Source organism: Eleutherodactylus coqui, chromosome 1, assembly GCF_035609145.1.
Source record: "Eleutherodactylus coqui strain aEleCoq1 chromosome 1, aEleCoq1.hap1, whole genome shotgun sequence".
In the NCBI taxonomy this organism is placed as follows: domain Eukaryota; kingdom Metazoa; phylum Chordata; class Amphibia; order Anura; family Eleutherodactylidae; genus Eleutherodactylus; species Eleutherodactylus coqui.
Genome location: NC_089837.1, coordinates 450,696,722 through 450,716,530, shown reverse-complemented (window position 1 = coordinate 450,716,530; position 19,809 = coordinate 450,696,722). Strand labels below are relative to the sequence as shown.

The window sequence follows — 19,809 nt, the reverse complement described above, 5'->3', positions numbered from 1 at the left end:
CCACTCTCTAAATGGGATAGAACACAACAAATAGTTTCTGCTCACTCAATGACTGAGTATGTCGATTGGCGCTTGGTCGGGTAATCAGTTACTTGAAAATATCAATGCTCAATCGAGCATCAGGCTTAAACGAGCATGTTCGCTCATCTCCAAATAGGACCTCTACCTTATGATTTTGTAGCTTGCATCAAGAAACCATCTACAAGTCATCATCAGGTGTTATTAGACCCTTCTTCGTAGACAACACTTGAGGATTCCCTGTACAAAGTCCATATTGGGGCATTTTAACATGAAGAACACGAAATTCCATAGACTTTGTCTTCTTATTTACCACTCAACCAAATTTGACAGCAACACAATGGCTTCAGTCCTTGTCTAGAGATTACATAGCGGTTGTAATATCCCATGATCCAGCAATACCTCAGCCATAAAGAAAATGTTGAGTAATGTCATCTTAAGGACATGTTCACATGGGGCGGATTTGCTGCGGAATGGTTGCAGCAAGCTTTCTGCAGCAGATCCGCAGCTGAAAGTCTGCATCAAAACCCACACCATTTGCTGCTGATTTTGACATGGTTTTTAATGTGAATTTTGATGCAGAATTCCCATTCTCATTGAGAAGAGGTGGATTCCACAATCGTAAATGGCGCTAAAACTGACATGCTGCGGATTTAAATTCAATACCGCATGTCAATTTTCCCGCAGATTTTTTTCTGCAGCACATGGACAAGATTTTGAAAATATCATCTACTTTGCTGTTACTGTAAATGTGGCGGATTTTCCGTGTGGAGGGTCGGCACAGAAATTCCATGGCAAATCTGCCCCATGTGAACATGGCCTAATGCTTGCTCTAAATATTCTATGGCAGTAAGTGCAGGTCTGCAGCGATGCATGAAGCCATTGTACTGTCCAAATGCATTTTTCAACCATGCTCTGTAAAACGCGCCCAGTAATATAATCTGATACATATTAAAGACGTGATACATCTCACTGAGTATAACTTTTCCCACCATCACATCACTTAATATTCAGAAACAGGACTGTGAAGCCATATCTTTTATCTTTAATAAGCTCCATCACATCTTCGGGCTGGCAGCAGAGACGAGATGAGCAGAGGAGAATTAGAGGACCGTAATAAGAAGAAACATCTTCTAGCATCAGAAGAGATGGGTTATGTTTGCTCTTATTTACTGGATTTGATATGATTAAGTAATTTGTAGTGAAGAAAGACTAGGAGTCCAGTCCATCAAATACAGCAACAACAAAAGTGACAGGTCTGTTAAAGGAAGCGTCCCAGGTAAGAAACAATAGATAGGGCTGGTTTTATCACTTGCCTTCGTCATTTCAGAAATGAAAACTACTAGTGAAGTTAAAGTGACCGTCCAGTCTTTTGCTCAAAATTGATAAGCGAGTCAGTACCTACTAATACATTTTTGTCTGATCCTGCACATTGACTGCTTTTTATCTCATCTCTATTAGGGCAGAGCTGTGATCTGTGACTATACAATAGCTACAATGCCTAATCTGAAGTAGTCTGGGACACACCCCCATGTAATCATTGGTTCAAGTTGCAGAGGAGGGAGTGTGAACCAATGATGAGACAGGGGGTGTGTACATAGCATATAAATCTTCTCTTGAGGAACAAAAGGTTTTTTCCAGGAGTAAACTAGTGATGACTTATCCTGAGGATAGGTCATCACTAGTTCATTGGCGGTGGTCTGCTGCTTGGGATCCCTGATGATTGAAGGGATAGCGGCACTTTTGTGAGCACCTCTGTCATTTCAGTCCATACCAGGCAGAGCGACATACATTGCATAGGAGCCATTAGACCAATGGACGTGATGTCAGATGCCTGAGAAGAGGCTGGAGCACTCATCTGATTGCCAAGGTCTCTTCAACAATCTGATCATTAGGGATCCCAAGCAGCAGACCCTAACGGAGACAACATACAGATGCATACATAATGCCTACGGCGCCGTAATACAGAACTGCTGGGATGGCTCTACTATGTGAACATGTAGGTATCTTTTCTTAAAGGAGAAGCAGCTGTATCAGTACAATGCATTGGCACTATCAGGCGTTGATACTTTATATTACAAGGACGTACACTGAAGCTATGCTGCCTGACAACATCTTCCATAAAAGCTAACGCTGATTAAACACCTGCGGCACACTTACAGGATGAAGAAGAAAACCATTTTGCAAACAGAATGTTTCTTACCCAAATATACAAGCAGAGGAAACAGAAAACCAGGAGAGAGAACATTATTAATAAGAACACGCCTTACTCGACTGTCTCCAATTCTCTTATACACTGCGATGTAGAATGACTGTGCACATGGCCAATTTTGCCTTAGGACCGCAGAACTGGGCACTTAGATATGCTGGATTGATGGGGCCCCAGAGATGAGACCTTCCATGAGAAGATTAATACGGCATATTGAATAAAAATGACTTTCAGAGAGGTGATATAGCTTGATGTAAATGTAGCCGGATCGTTATATAGTAAAAGGTTATGCAACACACCCATTACAGTTAAAATTTTCAAGATATCCCTTTGCTGTGAGTGAAAGGAATACCATCCTGACCGAGACATATTCACAGCTGAGGCACTTTTCATATTAAATTTTTGGCCTCCTTCTCAGGTTTCCATCTTCTATGCAGAAAACTGTATAGGGAAGGAAACTTGGACTGAACCATAGGATTTCCAAAAGAGACCACTTTGTTCTTTGTTTCACTAGGTTTCCATCTCTGATAGATATTCTAGCTGGAGAGAAAAGTGTCGTCCACTGCGCTTTTCTACCCAGCTAAAAGGTTTTGCAGGGACATAAACCTAGTAAAATGGAGACCAAAGTGGTCTCCATTTCACACATTAAAGCAACCTTACAGTCAACTCAAAATCCCTAGTCCTTAAGGGGTATGATTACCTGCTATTTTTGTTTTCTCAGATCTGGCTCCATGGCTGCTTTTTAGTTCATCTCTGTTATGAAAGAGCTATAATTTGTGAATATAGGTTAGCTACAATGCCCATTCTGTAGTCTAGGACACACCCCCTGTCTCATCATTGGTTTAGGGTGCAGAGGAGGCAGCCTCAACCAATGGTTAGACAGAGGGTGTGTCCCAACGTACTTTGGGACATTTTAGCTAACCTATAGTCACAGACCACAGCGCTGTCCTAACACAGATGAGCTAAAATGTAGCCGAAGAGTAAGATAGGAGGAAACATAAATAGCAGTAATTATCTTCTGTAGGCACTGATCCAGGTCTCATTCATACGGGCATTGCAGTTTTGGTCCATGAGTACCTTACCATTTTAAATGCGCGTGTCTCAGCATTTTTGGTGCATATATGTGCATTTTTTACGCCCATTTTGCATCTGTGTGTCATTTGTTTTTAATGCGTGCAAAAAGAAAAAATGCAAGTCGACCCAAGTGATTTAAGTTTTGTCCCAACCCCCAGGAAACGGGGTGCGCAAACAGAAAGGATGCAGTGAACATCGATGCTAACGTGTGTTTGCTGCGTTTTTTCAAGCACCCACAGACTTGGGCGATTTTGGTCCGTGAATACAGATTAACATAGGCCATGCTATTATTTTTTTTTATATGCAGCATTGGTCTGCAATCTGAATACACACATTTAATTCCACAGTCTGTGAGCTTTCTGTATTCACTGAGCAAACATTGAGGACTAAATAGAAACAGAAAATACACCCGTGTTATTAGGCTGTTACAGTAAATTTGAGCTCCTGACTGCAAGATTGCTTTAGACCTGATTGTTCTATGCAGGTTTCTATTCCTATGCAGTTTTCTGCATAGAAAACAGAAACCTGATATAAGAGAGGGGAGGTAGAGCCAAAAACATGCTGCGAAAAGTGCCCGGGTTTGTTATAATGTATCTGTCTAGGCAATCATTCTTCTGTTGTGGATTCCAGGCTTTTCAGTCTTTGAGTGTAAACAAGAATAAAGAATAAGAATAAGGAAAACGATTGTAAGCAGAGATAGTTAGAAAATTAAAAAAAAAAAACTAATTAAAAGTAGTTAAGTCTAGTAGATAGTCGGTCCCCAATTGTAATAGAAAATGCATCCACTTAAAGGCAGAGTTCTTTTCCCAGGATGGCGATTGCAATTATATACATATATAAATATCCATGCTCACGAAAATTACTTAGTGGAATTAGAAATAATAGTTGTAATGCAAAGGCATCAGCTATTTCGAATGCACAAAATACCCAGGATAAACCAACGTGGAGGTCCCTTTACGTATTTCTCCACTGGCCTACCACTGGGGAATGCTTCGATGTGGAAGCTGAATGCAGCAGGAGCGGCCAGCCACAGGATGGTGATGCAGAAGCAGTGGAGCCAAAGGCACAGGTTGGTGTGTCGGGAGCTGTTCCTTGCTATGCTGCTGAGTGCAAGGCATAGAGCATAGTGGAGTTAGTTTGAATGAGACGGCTTTCTCCCCCCTGTTGCTTGGTACCACCTATATCACGCTGTACATTTCTGTATAGCGCTTTGAGGTGGGCACTGACTGTGAGAGTAGCAGGAGCTGCTCTTTGCTACACTGTTGAGTTGAGTGGGTGTCACAGCATTGTTCAACGCCCTCAACGCCCACCCTCTGACTCGTGAGTGCTGGCCACAGTGCCCTCTACAGCAGGGGTCCCCAACCAGCGGTCCGCAGTGTTGGAGTTTTTTTGCCGGTCTGCGGCGCTGCCGTCGGCCGCTCACCATGTTAGTAGTGAATACCGGCAGGGGCCCGCGGATCCCCTGCCGATATTCACTAAGCAGTGCTACTAGCTGCGCTGATCCCGGCAAACACTGTGATGTCAGTGTGCAGCCGGGATCCTTCTCCCCCTCCACTGATGTCTCCTACTTGGTTCCACAAGAGCGTCCGGGGGAGGAGGCGTCCAGCAGCACACTGACATCACAGCGTGCACCAGGATCAGCACCGCTAGCAGCACCAAGCAGAGGAGTAGCAGCACTTGCACGAGTAGGAAGGGGTAAGTATATGTGTCTCGGGGGGGACGCACTATTACTACTGTGGCTGATATAGGGGATACTATTAGTAATAGTGTCCACTATATCAGCCCCAGTAGAAATAGCATTACTACTGAAGCCACTGAAATCCTGCCCCCATATGACCAAAGCTCCGTCCCTGCCCCACCCCGCGGGTCCATGGAAAAATGACGGTTCCTGCTGCAAAAAAGGTTGGGGACCACTGCTCTACAGTATAAACAATTCAGCGTCAAATCCCCCTCTATTGGCCCACATATATAAATAACTCAGCGTTTCATGGCGACAGCATTTTGGCTACAAACTGACACAGGACACGCTAGGACATACATATATATATGATAGTTGTGAAATTTGACAAGGATTAAGAATCGACAATCCTCTTTAAAATCTTGATCAACGTTATAAATATGTAACATCTTTGCTCCAGTTTGCTAGCAACATACTTCCCAAGATTGGCTTCCTGATTCACAGGACACTTTTAAGCCCCGCCTCTCACTCCACTTAGGACATCCATAAAATGCCCCTAAAACGGTCACTTTCCTGTAACTTGATAAGCTCTGCCTATTTTGTAGGCCCATTTTGTGGCAGAATCTCTCAAAAAAACAGGACAGGTGGGAGATATGCAATAATACTTAAAAAGTATAGTGTTGGAACTCAATGCCATACTATAAAGCTCCTGTGCCACTTTTTGCAAGACATGAATGTGTCTGAAAGGGTAGGCTGGCCACTCATTTTTGAAGATGCGATCGATTTTAGCCTGTGCCAGGATCAACTACATGGTGGGCATATGACCAGTAGGATAGTTGCGTCATGTGGTAATATCACAGATATTGCTTACATCAAATCACTGGGGGGTTATAAAATGGCCAAAATATTTAGAAACTAGCAAAATCATAGGATTGCGTGTGAAGTTGTGGTGTGAGCAGAAGCAATAATAAAGGGTCCCAGAGCAAAGTTTTCAGAGGGTGAAGCACAACAGAAAAACACAGGAACTAAACATAATGCTATACTGGTCCAGAATCCAAGGCAGGCATCCGCTCCTGGGTTCTGCAGCAAATACCATCCATAGCATGCTATGGAAAAGTGATCCTTCCTGCACATGAGCAGAAATCAATTGCATGCTCCATTTTTCTCTGGATTCCAAGCAGATGGCTTCCATTGAAGTCAATGGAAGCTGCCCGACCCACCGCCCTTCTGCAATTAACATTACGGAAAGGTCATGGGCACCCGTGCCATTGCCTAGTGACGGCGTGGTTAAATCTGTACTGCGCATGTCTGACGACAAGCCATCCAGACCATCCGTAGTACAGAAAAGATTACTGACAGGTATGCGGGGTTGCCGGCTGCGGTCAAGGCCCGATTCCGCTGCGGTATACCGCATGCGGAATCCGACTCTGCCGTGTGCAGGAGGTCTAAGGCATCATGTCCACGGGGAAAAAAAGAATTAAAATCTGCAGCGGATCACCCGCATGCGGATCCGTGCCCCATTGAAATGCATTGATCACCCGCGGGTAGATAAATACTTGCGGATGGTCAATAAAAGTGAATTTAAAAAATTCTGGAGCATGAAAAAAAATGGACATGCTCCATTTAGGTGCGGGTCTCCCGCGGGGACGGCTCCTGCAGGCTTCTATTGAAGCCTATGGAAGCCGTCCGGATCCGCAGGAGACCCGCGCCTGAATTAAACTTACCTGCTCCGGGCGATGCAGATCTTCCTTCCTTCACGGCCGGATCTTCTTTCTTCGGCTCGGCGGATGTGCCGCGAAGAAGGGAAGACACGCACGGATCGCAGCAGGTGAGTTTATTCTTATTTTAATGCCTCATGTCTGTGGGGCAGGAGGGACCCGTAGCGGGCCTGATTTTTCCCGTGGACATGAGACCTTAGCTGGTCTCACATTTGTGTTAGAGCCCACGGGTTCTGTCTGTGGCTGTCCAGAGACAGGCCCGTTCGGCTGTGGGTATTCCCCTTGACTGCTCCCCAAATGGAGTAGAAAAGCGGAACCCCGACTGCAAATGTGAAACCACCCTAACTAACCTTTCCCTCATCGGAGAACTGTAGTAGTGCCCTAGGAAACTACAGCATATGCGGTGTAAAAATGTGTTTATTGATTGTTCTCAGTGAGAGAAACCAAGTTGTCTTGTAGATCTGAGAACAATCACAGGTTGCTCTACTGGTAACACGGTACCAAATCTTTTTTCCATTGTGTTTATTGAAAACACTTGAAATGCTAAAAAAACATTTTAGAAGAAACATCAACAACCGTGTTATTGTATAAATATATGGATGGTAAAGAAGAAACAGAGAAAGCAATAATAATTAGAGTACGACATCAATAATCTCTCAAAGTACATTGGTCTCAGGTTACAATATTGTCAACATACATTGGTCTCTCCCAAGCCATTGTAACTTGAAACCAGACCCATTATACAAGGTCTCAGGCAGTCCCGATCTGCGGCACATGAACTTGACTGGATAATCAGCATTGACAGTTTGCTGGTAAAACGCCTGCATTACTGCAGTACATGCACCGATTGGCTGCCTAGTAGCGCCTCTCTACAGTATAGTGCGGTACTACGTGTTCTGTACTAACTTTACCTATGCCAGGATGAGCGGCTACTCTGGACACCAAGTAAGAGTGGCTCCATTTATGGCCAATTCCCATGGATGGATTTCTGTCACATTTCACACGGCGTCATCCCGCAGCTACTAGGTTCTATTGATTCTAACCTAATAGCGCAATGTTCACGCTGCGGAATTGTACCGCGGAATTCTGCAGAGTGAAAGATATCGCGGCATGTTCTAGAAAATTGCACGGCCGGCTTCCATTGTAGTCAATGGAAGCCGTCTGTCACTTGATACTTCCGCTGTGAGCAAAGCAGAAGTATCGCGTGATTATGCGTCACCGCCCACCACCGGGGGGTCATGCGATGCACTGCGCATGTGCGCCAGCTTGCTGGACGGTAATCGCGTGGTGGATCTGGAGAGGTGAGTATGGGGTCTTTGGGGGGCACCATGTCGGACTCCGCTGCGATATTCCGCTGGCGGAGTCCGACACGGCCATGGTCAAGAGGCCTTACTTTTATGGTACACTATGTGTAGTGCACTTGACCGTGAAGACGCTGCTGTCCCCTACATAGGAAGTGATTTACAGTTTCCAGCAGATCTTTCTCACTTGCAGGGAATTGCTTTATATGTATTAGTTACGGTATTTGCTAGTTTATATTCAAGCTTCACTTACTTCCTTTTCTTTGTGGGACATTTAGGGGACTTCAGAACCAATTAGTAGTTTTCCATAGAAATTTGGTCAAAAGTTACGATGTTTTCAACTTACAATGGTTTTCCGAGTTCAAATTAAAGGGGTTTGCCAACACTGAAAAGAATTCTATGGGCAGGTAATGGGTTCAAATTAAAAAAAAGCCTTATTCACTGGTCAAATATCCTTTTAGTTCAGCGCAGAAGACTTTCTCCTCACTGATCCAGTCTGGTCATGTGCTGTTCATCACACACATGGCCACTGAGCCTTCAGGGTGACACTGTGATGAACGGCACATGACTACTGAAGCCAGTGTTTGGTACGTGACCACTGCAGCTTCTTCTGGGGGTGGAGCGGCAAGGACTGGGGCTCTTGTGCCACTGGACCAAGGGAGGCATGTGACTGGTGAGTATGGCTTATTTTTTAACCCATTGAATTTTTTTTCACTGTCAGAAAAGCCCTTTAATATTTTAACTAGAGGTTCCACTGTAGTCATCAACAGCCACGTATCAGAGGTGCAAATTCCACCCTCTTAATTCAATTTATCCTGCATGCATCCAGCTCCTGTGTGCCCATCCTAATTCTGCATAAGAACAGCTTCTCCTGTCAGTCCTGTTTTACATCTTGGTACACAATGTAGATCCCTGTAAATATGTTTCTATGGTAACAATAAAAAATTGATAAGAACAAATGAAAACCTTTGAAATGTATCATACAAGTTTTAATCTAATTATTCGCAGTTGTGTACTACAGTCACTCCGAGGTGTACTGAGAGGATGAAGTGCAGTTTGGATAGTTGTAATTAAACATTCAAGCAAACATTCTTATTTACATTCAGAGGCTGGAATTCCATCCGGATATAGTACTGTTCACAGTTGAGGGTTTGTTACAATGTATCAATCTAGGCAAACGTTTTCCTGTGCTGGATTCCTGTCTGACTGTGTTGAGTCTCTGAATGTAAGCAAGACTGCAGAAAGCAAACTGCCAGCAGAGGTTGTGAGAGAATGAAAAAACAAGAAGTATTTTAGATTAGTGCCAAAATGTTACAATGATTTATAGGCTACATTCACAGGTGGGGGCGCAATATTGGAACGAGAAACTAGACCCAATATCACGATTGTTAACGTGCGCTTCCTGCAAAAATGCCCCACATCACATCTGTTAAATTGCAATCGACCGAATCCTCAGAGGATTGGCAAGCGATTCCCATTGATTTCAATTGGAAAATCTCATTGTGTGGTATGCGGTGTTTGACTGTCTCATTGCAAACAATGGGCAATGCATTCTGAAGCAACGCGAAAAAATAGGACATGCAGCGATTTTTTTTCACCTTGAATGAATACATTGTTCATGTGTATGACTCTATTCAAAAGAATGGAGTTCATATTTGCGCAAGTTTGTCGCTGATGTGAATGTAGCCTATCCAGGAAGAAAACGTTTTTCTCAAAAAGGCTCATAATAGTGGAATAATACAGGGTGATTAAAAAAATTGTGCAAAAGTAACGCTGATTTACCGGTATTCCATCCAACAGCAAGAATGATATGAAAAGATAGAAGAACTCTTCAAGTTCTTAATGCATCTTACTGATCTTCGATGCCACAGAGCCCAGAAGACCTAGAACAATGCAACTCCGCTGCAGTGGAATCGATAACAGAGGATATGCTGAGACTGCCCTGTCACCAACGAGCTCATATTGAATATCTGTAAGATGTAGTAAAAGCTTGAAGAGTTCTTCTACCTTTTCATGTCATTCTGTCAGTTCATGAAGGAATAAATCAGCTTTACCTTTGCACTGTACTTTTTGAATCTCCCTGTATAATAGAAGTTATACCCACCTCATACGCTCTCCTGCTGCTCCCATTCTGCCAGTTCCATATACCCCACTGTTCTCCACTTCCAGCTGCAACACCCTGACATCCCAACAACTGGATAAAGTGAGCCGGTGATGAGTTGAAGGGGTCATATGTTCGTGGCATTGGTGCCATTATTCCTGGCATGCTGAAGTTGGAAGTGAAGAGCACTATGGCACAGGGTACCAGCAAAATGGGAGCAGTGGAGAGGAGTATGACTTCTTTATATTGTTCCACCATAAAAACTTTTCTCCATCCCAGATAACCGCTTCACAGTGACCATATCCGCTGCGGAATTTTGGCTAGCCAAATCGCAGGGGTAATTCCACAATGTATACAATATAAGCCACGTGGAGGGGACTTAAAAAATGCTCTTCACATGGTGCAAAGAGTTTCTGCAATGAATCTGCAGCGGATTTATAAAACATTGCAGATTCTGATTCCGCAGCATGTCTATTTATGAAACACAAGGGTTGAATTCTGCAGCTGTTCCACAAGTGAAAACGCAGCCAAATGCACACCATGTAGGAGCGGATTTGACCACCGTGGAATTGCTGCGATTATTCCATTGCAGAATGCCCAGAGCAATCACTTTGAGTGTGCATCACATGTAATTTCAGCAGATACAGTGTTCCCCTAACTTCCCTATTCTTCATGCTATCAGCACCCCGGCACCCAGTGGCTTATAGTGAGCGCAGTGCCGCTGGTCAGGTGACCATCACCTGACCAGCGGTGCTGCGCTCACTACAGGCCGGCGAGCGCCGGGTGAAGAGCTGCGCTCATAGTGTGAAGAATTGGAAGGTGAGGGAGAGCGCTGTATCTGCTGAAATCAGCTGCACGAAGGGTACCAATTTTGACTCGGTTTTGGATGCAGAAATGCTACGGAATTTGCAGCAGAATTTTCTTTTAACATACCCCTAGAGTCGCATCACATGGATACTTACCCTGCTCAGTCCTGGCGCTTCAGGTGACCGCCTGCCAAACAGGGGCCGCATCATCACCGCTAGTTTTCCTGGCATTAGTGCTAACATCCTGGGTGCCATAATGCCAGGAGTTCGGAACAGTGGCGCAGTAGCCTCTAATTGGCAGACGGTGGTCATCTGACTTCCACTGTCTACAAAGACTAAGCAAATCGCGTGGCTGCAGTACTGAATCACATGGACCGAGGAGGATAAATACCTTTTGTTTTATTGTTTTAAATGATATAGCTCTAAGTTTTATAGGTAATTTTCTAACCAGGCAATCCCTTTAATTGGGGACAACATTTGCATTGATTTAGCATGTTTTGCCTGTGTCTGGGTGGATTTCCTCTTACTTTCCAACAGCATGCTGTGTGTGAGATAGGGAAACTAGGCTGTGAGCCCCATTAGTGAAAGGGACTAACAGGAGTGACGCCAATCTGCACATCGCTGTGAGATATGTAGCAACTGTAGACATATTTAGCTATATAATAAAGGAGTTGTCTCATAAAGCCAACCAGGAGAATTCTACAGCTCCCAATCCAAGTTTTGGAGTAGCTCAATGAACAGAGAAGAGAGTACTTGACATCCCACTTGACTTGAATCCCACCTCTACCCTCCATAGCTCTTACAGTAAAGGCATCACATTTGGGAACCCTAAAATCATAGATAAAGATACATTTACATTCCTCTCCCTCTCCCCTATACAGCACTGTCAGCAATTTTCAGCACTTTCTTTAAAGGGATTGTCCAAGACTTTAAAGGGAACCTGTGCGACCCTATGAGCTCACTAACCTACAGTTTTGTGCTCACAGGACAGAGGCCACTAAGTCTTGGAATGGGACTTTCATACTCCCCTCCCTCCGCCATTCTTCGCTGTTCCTCCACAAATAAACTAGCTGATGCATGCATCAGACTCATCTTTTCATTCCATGTGCTTGCACACACATTGTCCCTAATTAGAGGACAGTATGTATGCATGCAAGGAATGAGGAGCCGAATCCGATGAAAGAACTGAGTGGCAGCTTCCAAGGTACACAGCAAGAAAACAGAGACAGGCGAGTATGAAAGTCAAATCCCAAATGGACTCAGCAGCCCCTTTCCTGTGACCCTATAACTTTAGTTAATGGGGCTCATAGGACCACGCAGGTTCTCTTTAAGAACTAATGCCCACGGCAGGATTTCTGCCACGCTTCATGTGGCGGAAATCCACGGCATTATGCCGCAGCTATTAGGTTTAATTGAACCTAATAGCTTAATGTTCACACTGCAGAATTCTACCATGGAAACCGCGGCATGCTCTAATTGCCGTGGAAAAACACGTAGCTGGCTTCCATTGTAGTCAATGGAAGCCAGCCATCACACTATACTTCCGCTGTGAGCACAGTGGAAGTATTGCGTGATTACGCGTCCCCAACCACCACCGGCTGCGCCATCTCACACTGCCGGCACGTCACGCGCTCTACTGCGTATGCGTGCCAGCTCGGCAGGCGGGACGCGCACAGCGGATCCGGAGAGGTGAGTATAGGGTCTTTGGGGGGCGCCGTGATGAACTCCGCTGTGATATTCCGCTGGCGGAGTCTGTCACATCCGTGGGCATGAGGCCTAAGGCTGGGTTCACATGCTGCGGATTTGCTGCGGTTTGCAGTTGCATATGTGCATTGCGGCAAAACCGCTGCATTTGCAGTGCAATGCAGTGCAAATGTGTTTGGCCAAAAAGCTGTTCATACAGAGCAGAATTTTTCTGCACTGCCGCACTGCGGAAATGCAGCTGTGGCGCGGCTTTAGAATATGCAGCATGTCAATTCTTTTGGATTCTCCGCAGCACTTTATTTCCCATAGCCTTCATGGACACAGCAAAATTAACACTTAAATACACTGCAAAAGTAAAAAAGCGCTGCGGAAAAAAACGCCTGCGGATTTTCTGAGCCAAAAAAGCGGCCAAAATACGCAAGAAAATCCGCAAGCCAAAAAGAACCTTTGTAGCGGTTCTTCTGCGGCAAAACCGCAACGGAAAAACTGCGGCAAATCTGCCTTGTGTGAATCTAGCCTTACTGCAAGAAATGTTAAACCCCCCAACTCCAACACCGACAATCCGGTGTACCTCGCAAGTGTTTATTTTGCTGGAGTCGTGATGTGCTGTGTATCCGCATGACTGACGCGGGCAATCACTGACCTCAGATGTTAAGTATGGTACATACTAATAGCAATGCTGAAGCTAGTGAGTGGCTGCAGTGGGCATGTAGATGTATGGCACGTCATCAATCCAGAAACAAAGATCGGTGGAGACCCCTGGAGCATCACGCTGGGGCTATGAGGGGTCTAACTGGTGAGTAATGGCTTTCACACGGCCAATACTCTCAAGACTCATTTGCTCGAGTGAATGAACTGGTGACATCCTCACCAGCTAGTTCGCGCTCAGGCCGCCAGTTTAGACTGCACGATTTTTATTGATAATCGTGCAGCTATTGTTGTCTGATCGTTCAGTATTTAAACTGCCTGACGAGTGGACGAGTCGGTGCTGATTTTTATGCCACTGAAACTTTTATGCCACTGAAAACTGAATTTTATGCCATTTTTAGGTCACTGAAACTGAATGACGAGCGAGAGCCTTACGGTTTGGGTTTGATTGTAACACATTTCCTGCTGTTACATTTCTTAAACTCATGGACAACTACTGTAACACACAGAATTTAGTGGGCACTTTTGCATTCACTAAATGACTCACTGATTCTCTGACTTATTAGCACTCTATCCAAATTCATAAGTCTGTCCGTTTTGGCAATTAGATGCAACCAGTGTGCGCAAATTTTTTTTTTTTTTTTTTTTTTTAAGATTCCACGCATTCAGAAGTCCCTCAAATGTATTGTCTGACCAGTAATATAGCAAGTAGAGATGAGCAAGAATACTCGCTAAGGCACATTACTCGAGCGAGCAGTGATTTAGCCGAGTATCTGCCCGCTCGTCTCTAAAGATTCGGGGGCCGGCGGGGAGCGGGGGGGAGAGAGGGGGAGAGAGATCTCCCCTCCGTTCCTCCCCGCTCTCCCCTGCCGCTCCCCGCCCCCCGGACGGCCCCCGAATCTTTAGAGACGAGCGGGGAGATACTCGGCTAAAGCACTACTCGCTCGAGTAATGTGCCTTAGCGAGTGTACTCGCTCATCTCTAATAGCAAGCTATATTGCATATAGTGAGCTGAAGTTGCAGTGGGGGCTGGAGGCACCTAATAAATCCTTCTTGTTGCATGTTAAAAGGGGTTATCCAGCATTACGTGAATGGAAGCTGCATGATAGGCCCATTGTAGTCAATGACTGTTTTTTGCAACCTCCTTTAAAAGCTGAGCTACTGGGTCTAGCAATCAGTGGGGGGCTCTGAGGTCCCCGACTGACCAGACATTGCTTGCATATCTTACATTTGTCTACGCTAAGACAACCCCTTTACAATGACCCTCATGTTTTAAAACAAAATTATGTCCCGGGTCCTAGAGGGGTATATTACATGTAATTGTTCTTCTCTACCCTCCCTTCAATTCGCTGGTTTCGGGCACTGTTTTTGACAGTCCAAGATGGCTGCAGCAGTAATCTAATTACCTAATGTACACTGATTGGCCATTGCTGATCACGGATCTAGCCAATCATAGAGCAGGCATAGTGCATTACAAGTCTAAAACTATCAATGTACTATGGGGATTGGGTAGTCTGAAGATTGCATCAGCCATCTTGGATGGCCAAAAACAGGCTCCAGAACTAGCAGATTGGAGGGATAACAGAGAAGAACTGCTACAAGTAATCTACCCCCCTCCAGAGCCAGGACAGAATTTTGTCCCAAAACCGGAAGGTTGCTTTAATTACTGCTTAAGGACGAATTCAGACGAACGTGGATTTGTCACGGCTGCATAACAGGACAAAACTAAACCACTGACATCAATGGATTTCAGTGGTTTTGTTTTCAGTATCGGGAATCTCGCCCATTAATTGTATGGGCGAGAAAAGATAGGACATGTAGTGCATACTACGTGCGGGAAAGATTGGGCCGCACATATCTTCCTGCGGTTATTGTCAAACTCCTGCGCTCTGGCGCGGTGTTTGAAAAGCCAGTGAAGGAGAAGAAATTCTCCTCTTTCAGGTTCCATTACGTTCCATGCCACCAATCGTAGTTGCATCGACGCTGATTTGAATTTGCCCCAAGGATGTAATATGCAACTTTGTGTCAAACTTTGTGCTTCAGCTAAATTGCTGCTTAGTACTAAAATTGCTTCCATAAAACAAAAACAGATGCTATGATTTATGGAGAAAGTATAACTTTTGCCCATGCCTGCATGCTATATCTGAATAAATGACAAGTATATTTATTGTACTTCACAGTGAGTTACTGTTAGTGATCCTCAAATATCTGCCCTGATATTGACCAATGAACAGTACAATTTTTTTAGATGTCTTTTATGGATTTTCATCAATTGTATATAGTGGTTTCAGTATTGACTACAGATGGGATGTTGTGGATAATTTTTGATATGCCCTGTTCTCCAAAAATAAGACCTACCCTAGAAATAAGCCCTACGAAGATTTTTTGAGAGGCTGGAAATATAAGCCCTACCCTGAAGATAAGCCCTAGCTGCATTACATTAAAAAAAAAGGTACACATTACCTAGCAGGCTTGATCCAGGTCCCTCCTGCTGCTCTCTGGGCTCTGATGCACTTCTCAGAGTCCTCGGCCACCCACAGAAGATCACTTCCTGGTTATGAGATTCATAAATCGCACATCTACGAAGCGGTGGCTCTGATTGGTTTTCCAGCGCTGCGTAGCCAAGAAATGCAGTGCAGTATTCTAGAACCAATCAAGTCATTGCTTTCTAGAGGCGGGATTTATGAATCCCGTAACCAAGAAGTGATCTGTGGTCGAGGACTGCAAGAAGTATGTCGGAGTTCCAGAGAGCAGCAGGGACCTGGACCAAGCCTGCTAGGTTAGTGTAATAAGACATCCCCCAAAAATAAGACCTAGCGCCTCTTTTGGGACGAAAATAAATATAAGACAGGGTCTTATTTTTGGGGAAACACGATAGTTAGTGATCACCAAATATATCTTGGGCAAAATTGTCGCATCCATGACTAGTGTTAGTCTTTGTCTATATTTATGTATCTGGTCACAAAAAAAAAAATATTTGTACCAACAGATAACAACATACAACAGTGATGCGCTATAGCCATGTAGTAGCTTATATCTGTCATATACCATGTGTATGGGGCTTGGTTTATTGCAGATGGTATCACTGCAAAAATCGCTGCTCCAACTTCAGACCCTCTAATATTGAGTAAGCAGTGCCAAGCCATAGGGTATTTAATAAACGCAATTAATGCAATGGTTGTCCATTGATTACAAAGGCCACAATATGATTCACTCTGAACACAGACATTACTCGCCCAGGTGACCAACAACTGCAGATTTTCCCTATGGTCAGGGAACCCACTATATTAGGAGTCATCTAAAGCAGCCAATCACTGCCACAACCAGTGGCTCACAACCCCTTGCTGTGGTCCTCTCCATGAGAGTCCTGATTTGTAACCATATGCTCTGGCAATTGAAATTGTGGCAGTTATATCCTAACCACCAAACCGTACCAATTCAGATATCATAATACCAGATGTAATACTTTCTCCACTTGAATACTAGGTCTACATTGTGGCTTTCCATGCGACCTGTCAAGTTGCCAAATATTGCTCTATAGCCCCACTATATTGCATCTGAATGCAAGTGATTAAGGTCATCAGGTTTGGATTTCTTGCAATTGTTGGGTTGCAGCAACTTGCTTGACTTGATCCTATTCACTTACACTAGGCTGCGATGTAGTAGAGCCATGGTGCGATCTTTGGCCGCATGCCGAGTGTCATGCCCAAGCATGCCATGTAGCCCTAACCTAAAATTTTCTGTGCATCTTTGAGTTAAATATTGCTCCCGAAAATTACATAGAGTTGCATGTGTCTCACAAGGTATAACAGGTTGTGGACCTCTGGTATAGAATATTATAAATTATAATAATGGCAGGTGTTCTACTTAGTACAGAAAGTTTGAAGCAACATTAGTATTAGTATTAGTATTACCTATAGAGGTAGCAACAATCAGCAGTAACTTTGCAATGTGCTTTCACAATCAGTTGGTCCTACGGAGAAGATGTCCTGGATCATTCATATATTTGCCTACACATCTCCGTACAATTCTATGGACCTGATGATGAGCAATCTGCATGAAATCACTATATGGGCATACTGTAAACATGCAAAGAAATCCATCATGTCTACACATTGATGCAGCCACTCCTCTAGATAGCATATAATGGACCAGTAATCCTTTTAGTGTATGATAAGAATATATGAAAATACTGTAGCTAATAACTTGCAACAATGTTGCATTCTGCTGGTACATTGTACAATATTTAGCATTCAGAGGTATATTTATAAATATTAGTCAATAATATTATTTCTGATGACTTTATTACAATCTGTATAGACATCAGCATTTAATAACTTGTAGGCTAGAAGAGTAGGAACTGAGTTGCACTAAGCACAAGAAGTTTGGAGCAACCTGGGCATAATGCAGTGCATCAGTTGTAAATCCATGCCCATCACCATGTGGAGTGAGGAAGGATGGGGTATGGGGGCTTCTTACCTGACCCTGTTGTCCCTGAATTTGCATGTCTGGGGCTGATTGATGAGGATGATGCGGGCAGCTGCCTCCACCTGGTCAGCACTGGACGTGGCCCCGGACATCTCATCATCTGCCTTCTTGTAACCAGAAGAGGAGTAGACTGGACCTGCACACAAATGATAAGGATGTGATCAGGGGGGTGATATATGGGGAGGGGGGCAGACAGCACACAAGAGGCTAATGAACACAGGGGAGTGGCTGGGAGGAGGCAGGAGGCATCAGGAGCTGGGAGGGAGGCACCACTACATGGGCACAGGATGAGAGATGCAGAGGGTGGAGAGACAGCACTACAGAGAGGAGGAGACAGCAGCCTGAAGACTGGATGAGATTCTCTGCTCAGCAGACAGCTGATGCTGCTACTGCTGGGGTCACCTAATCTTATGCAGCCTCTCGACATGGCTGGGGAGGATAGTGTTAATCTACCCACACAATGGATGGTGATCTGACCTTACACTACATGCAGCCCTGGCACAGTGGTTACTGATTTAGGATGGCACATACAGCAGCATATACAAATATGCAATCATCACAGCCTGGCACACGGATATGACATATACTGGCATAGAATCAACACTGACATATGCTGCTGCACTGCATATACAAAGATGTCAGTGGCAAAGGCTGGCACACAGTATATACAAAGATGTCAGTGGCACAGGCTGGCACACAATATGTACAAGATGTCAGTGTCACAGGCTGGCACACAGTATATACACAGATGCTACTGGCAAGTGGCTTATATAAAACTATATATAGAAAGATAGACTAGCATAGGATGGCACACAGCCAACACTGATATGGTCGCTTGGTTTATTTCCTATCCTTTGGTTGTACTTAATGGACATATGTCTTTTTTCATCCCTACTACATATGTAACTATATCACTGGCATAATGTGGAATAAGGTGTACCACTGTCATAGGCTGGCACATAGCAAATGCAAAGGTTACTGGCTTGCAAAACCTGACAGTCTACACTGACATAGGCTGGCACACAGCTTATATAAAGGTGCCATTCCTACAGGCTGGCACAGCATATACAAAGATATTACTGACTCATATAATTTGCATAAAGTGACAGCACTGACATGGGATGGCATACAGAATATACAAAGATGTCATTGTCACAAGCTGGCACAGTGTATACAAAGATGTTACTGGCAAACAACATATGTAAACCTGACTAGCACATGGTGGCACATAGCCAGTGCTGATATGTCACTGGCATAGCCTAGCACATGGTGCAGTATTGTCAAAAGGCTGGCACAAGACATGTACAAAGATATTACTGGCTCACAGAACTGGCATAAGCTGACGGTCAACAATTACATAAGCTGGAACTCGGCATATACAAAGATACCATTGGCTTATGGCTGGCACATGACATACACAATTTATTAAGCACTGCAGAATATGTTGGCACTATACAAATAAAGTTTATTATTATTATTATCAGTGCATCAAAGTCCATGTACACCTACATGCAACCTGTATTGGCCACCAGCTTGTAGGGAAGGTGCCAGGCAGATGTAGGCTGGGAGCAATTCCCACCCTTATGCCTGCCCAGTGTAATGATCTTCCTCCATGCAGCAGCATCTTGTGGAGCTACATGAATCATCCTCCTCCTGGCTCTTTCCCCTTCCCTCTGATGATCCAAGGCACCATTGTAAGCCCATTATTGCTCACACAACACAATTGCTTAATACTGTATTTATGTTATTGGTTCTGTGGCTGTATTTATGTTATGTGCTTGGTTCTGTAGCTGTACTTATGAGCTTGGTTTTGTGGATGTATTTATGTTATGAGCTTGGCTCTGTGGCTGTATTTATGTTATGAGCTAGTTTTTGTGGCTGTATTTATGTTATGAGCTTGGTTCAGTTCTGTATTCACTGAGCTCTTCTGTGTGTATGCTCCTATCTTGCTGCCTTGGTCACAAGCAAAATACAGACAGACTACCTATCAGTGCAATATAGGCCTCCTGCAGACGGCCAGGTCGGATCCCGCTGTGAGAATTCTTGCAGCGGGATGCGAGCCGT

General features: G+C 44.3%; 1 protein-coding gene across 1 annotated transcript in view; it reads right to left on the bottom strand.

Moving 5' to 3' along the window:
* The window catches only part of ATP8A2 (ATPase phospholipid transporting 8A2), a 565,764-nt gene that overhangs the window by 531,148 nt on the left and 14,807 nt on the right, over positions 1 to 19,809 (bottom strand). The window contains exon 3 of the mRNA XM_066588982.1: positions 17,737 to 17,881. Within this exon, the coding sequence (XP_066445079.1) occupies positions 17,737 to 17,881 (145 nt within the window). The remainder of the gene's footprint in view (positions 1 to 17,736; positions 17,882 to 19,809) is intronic.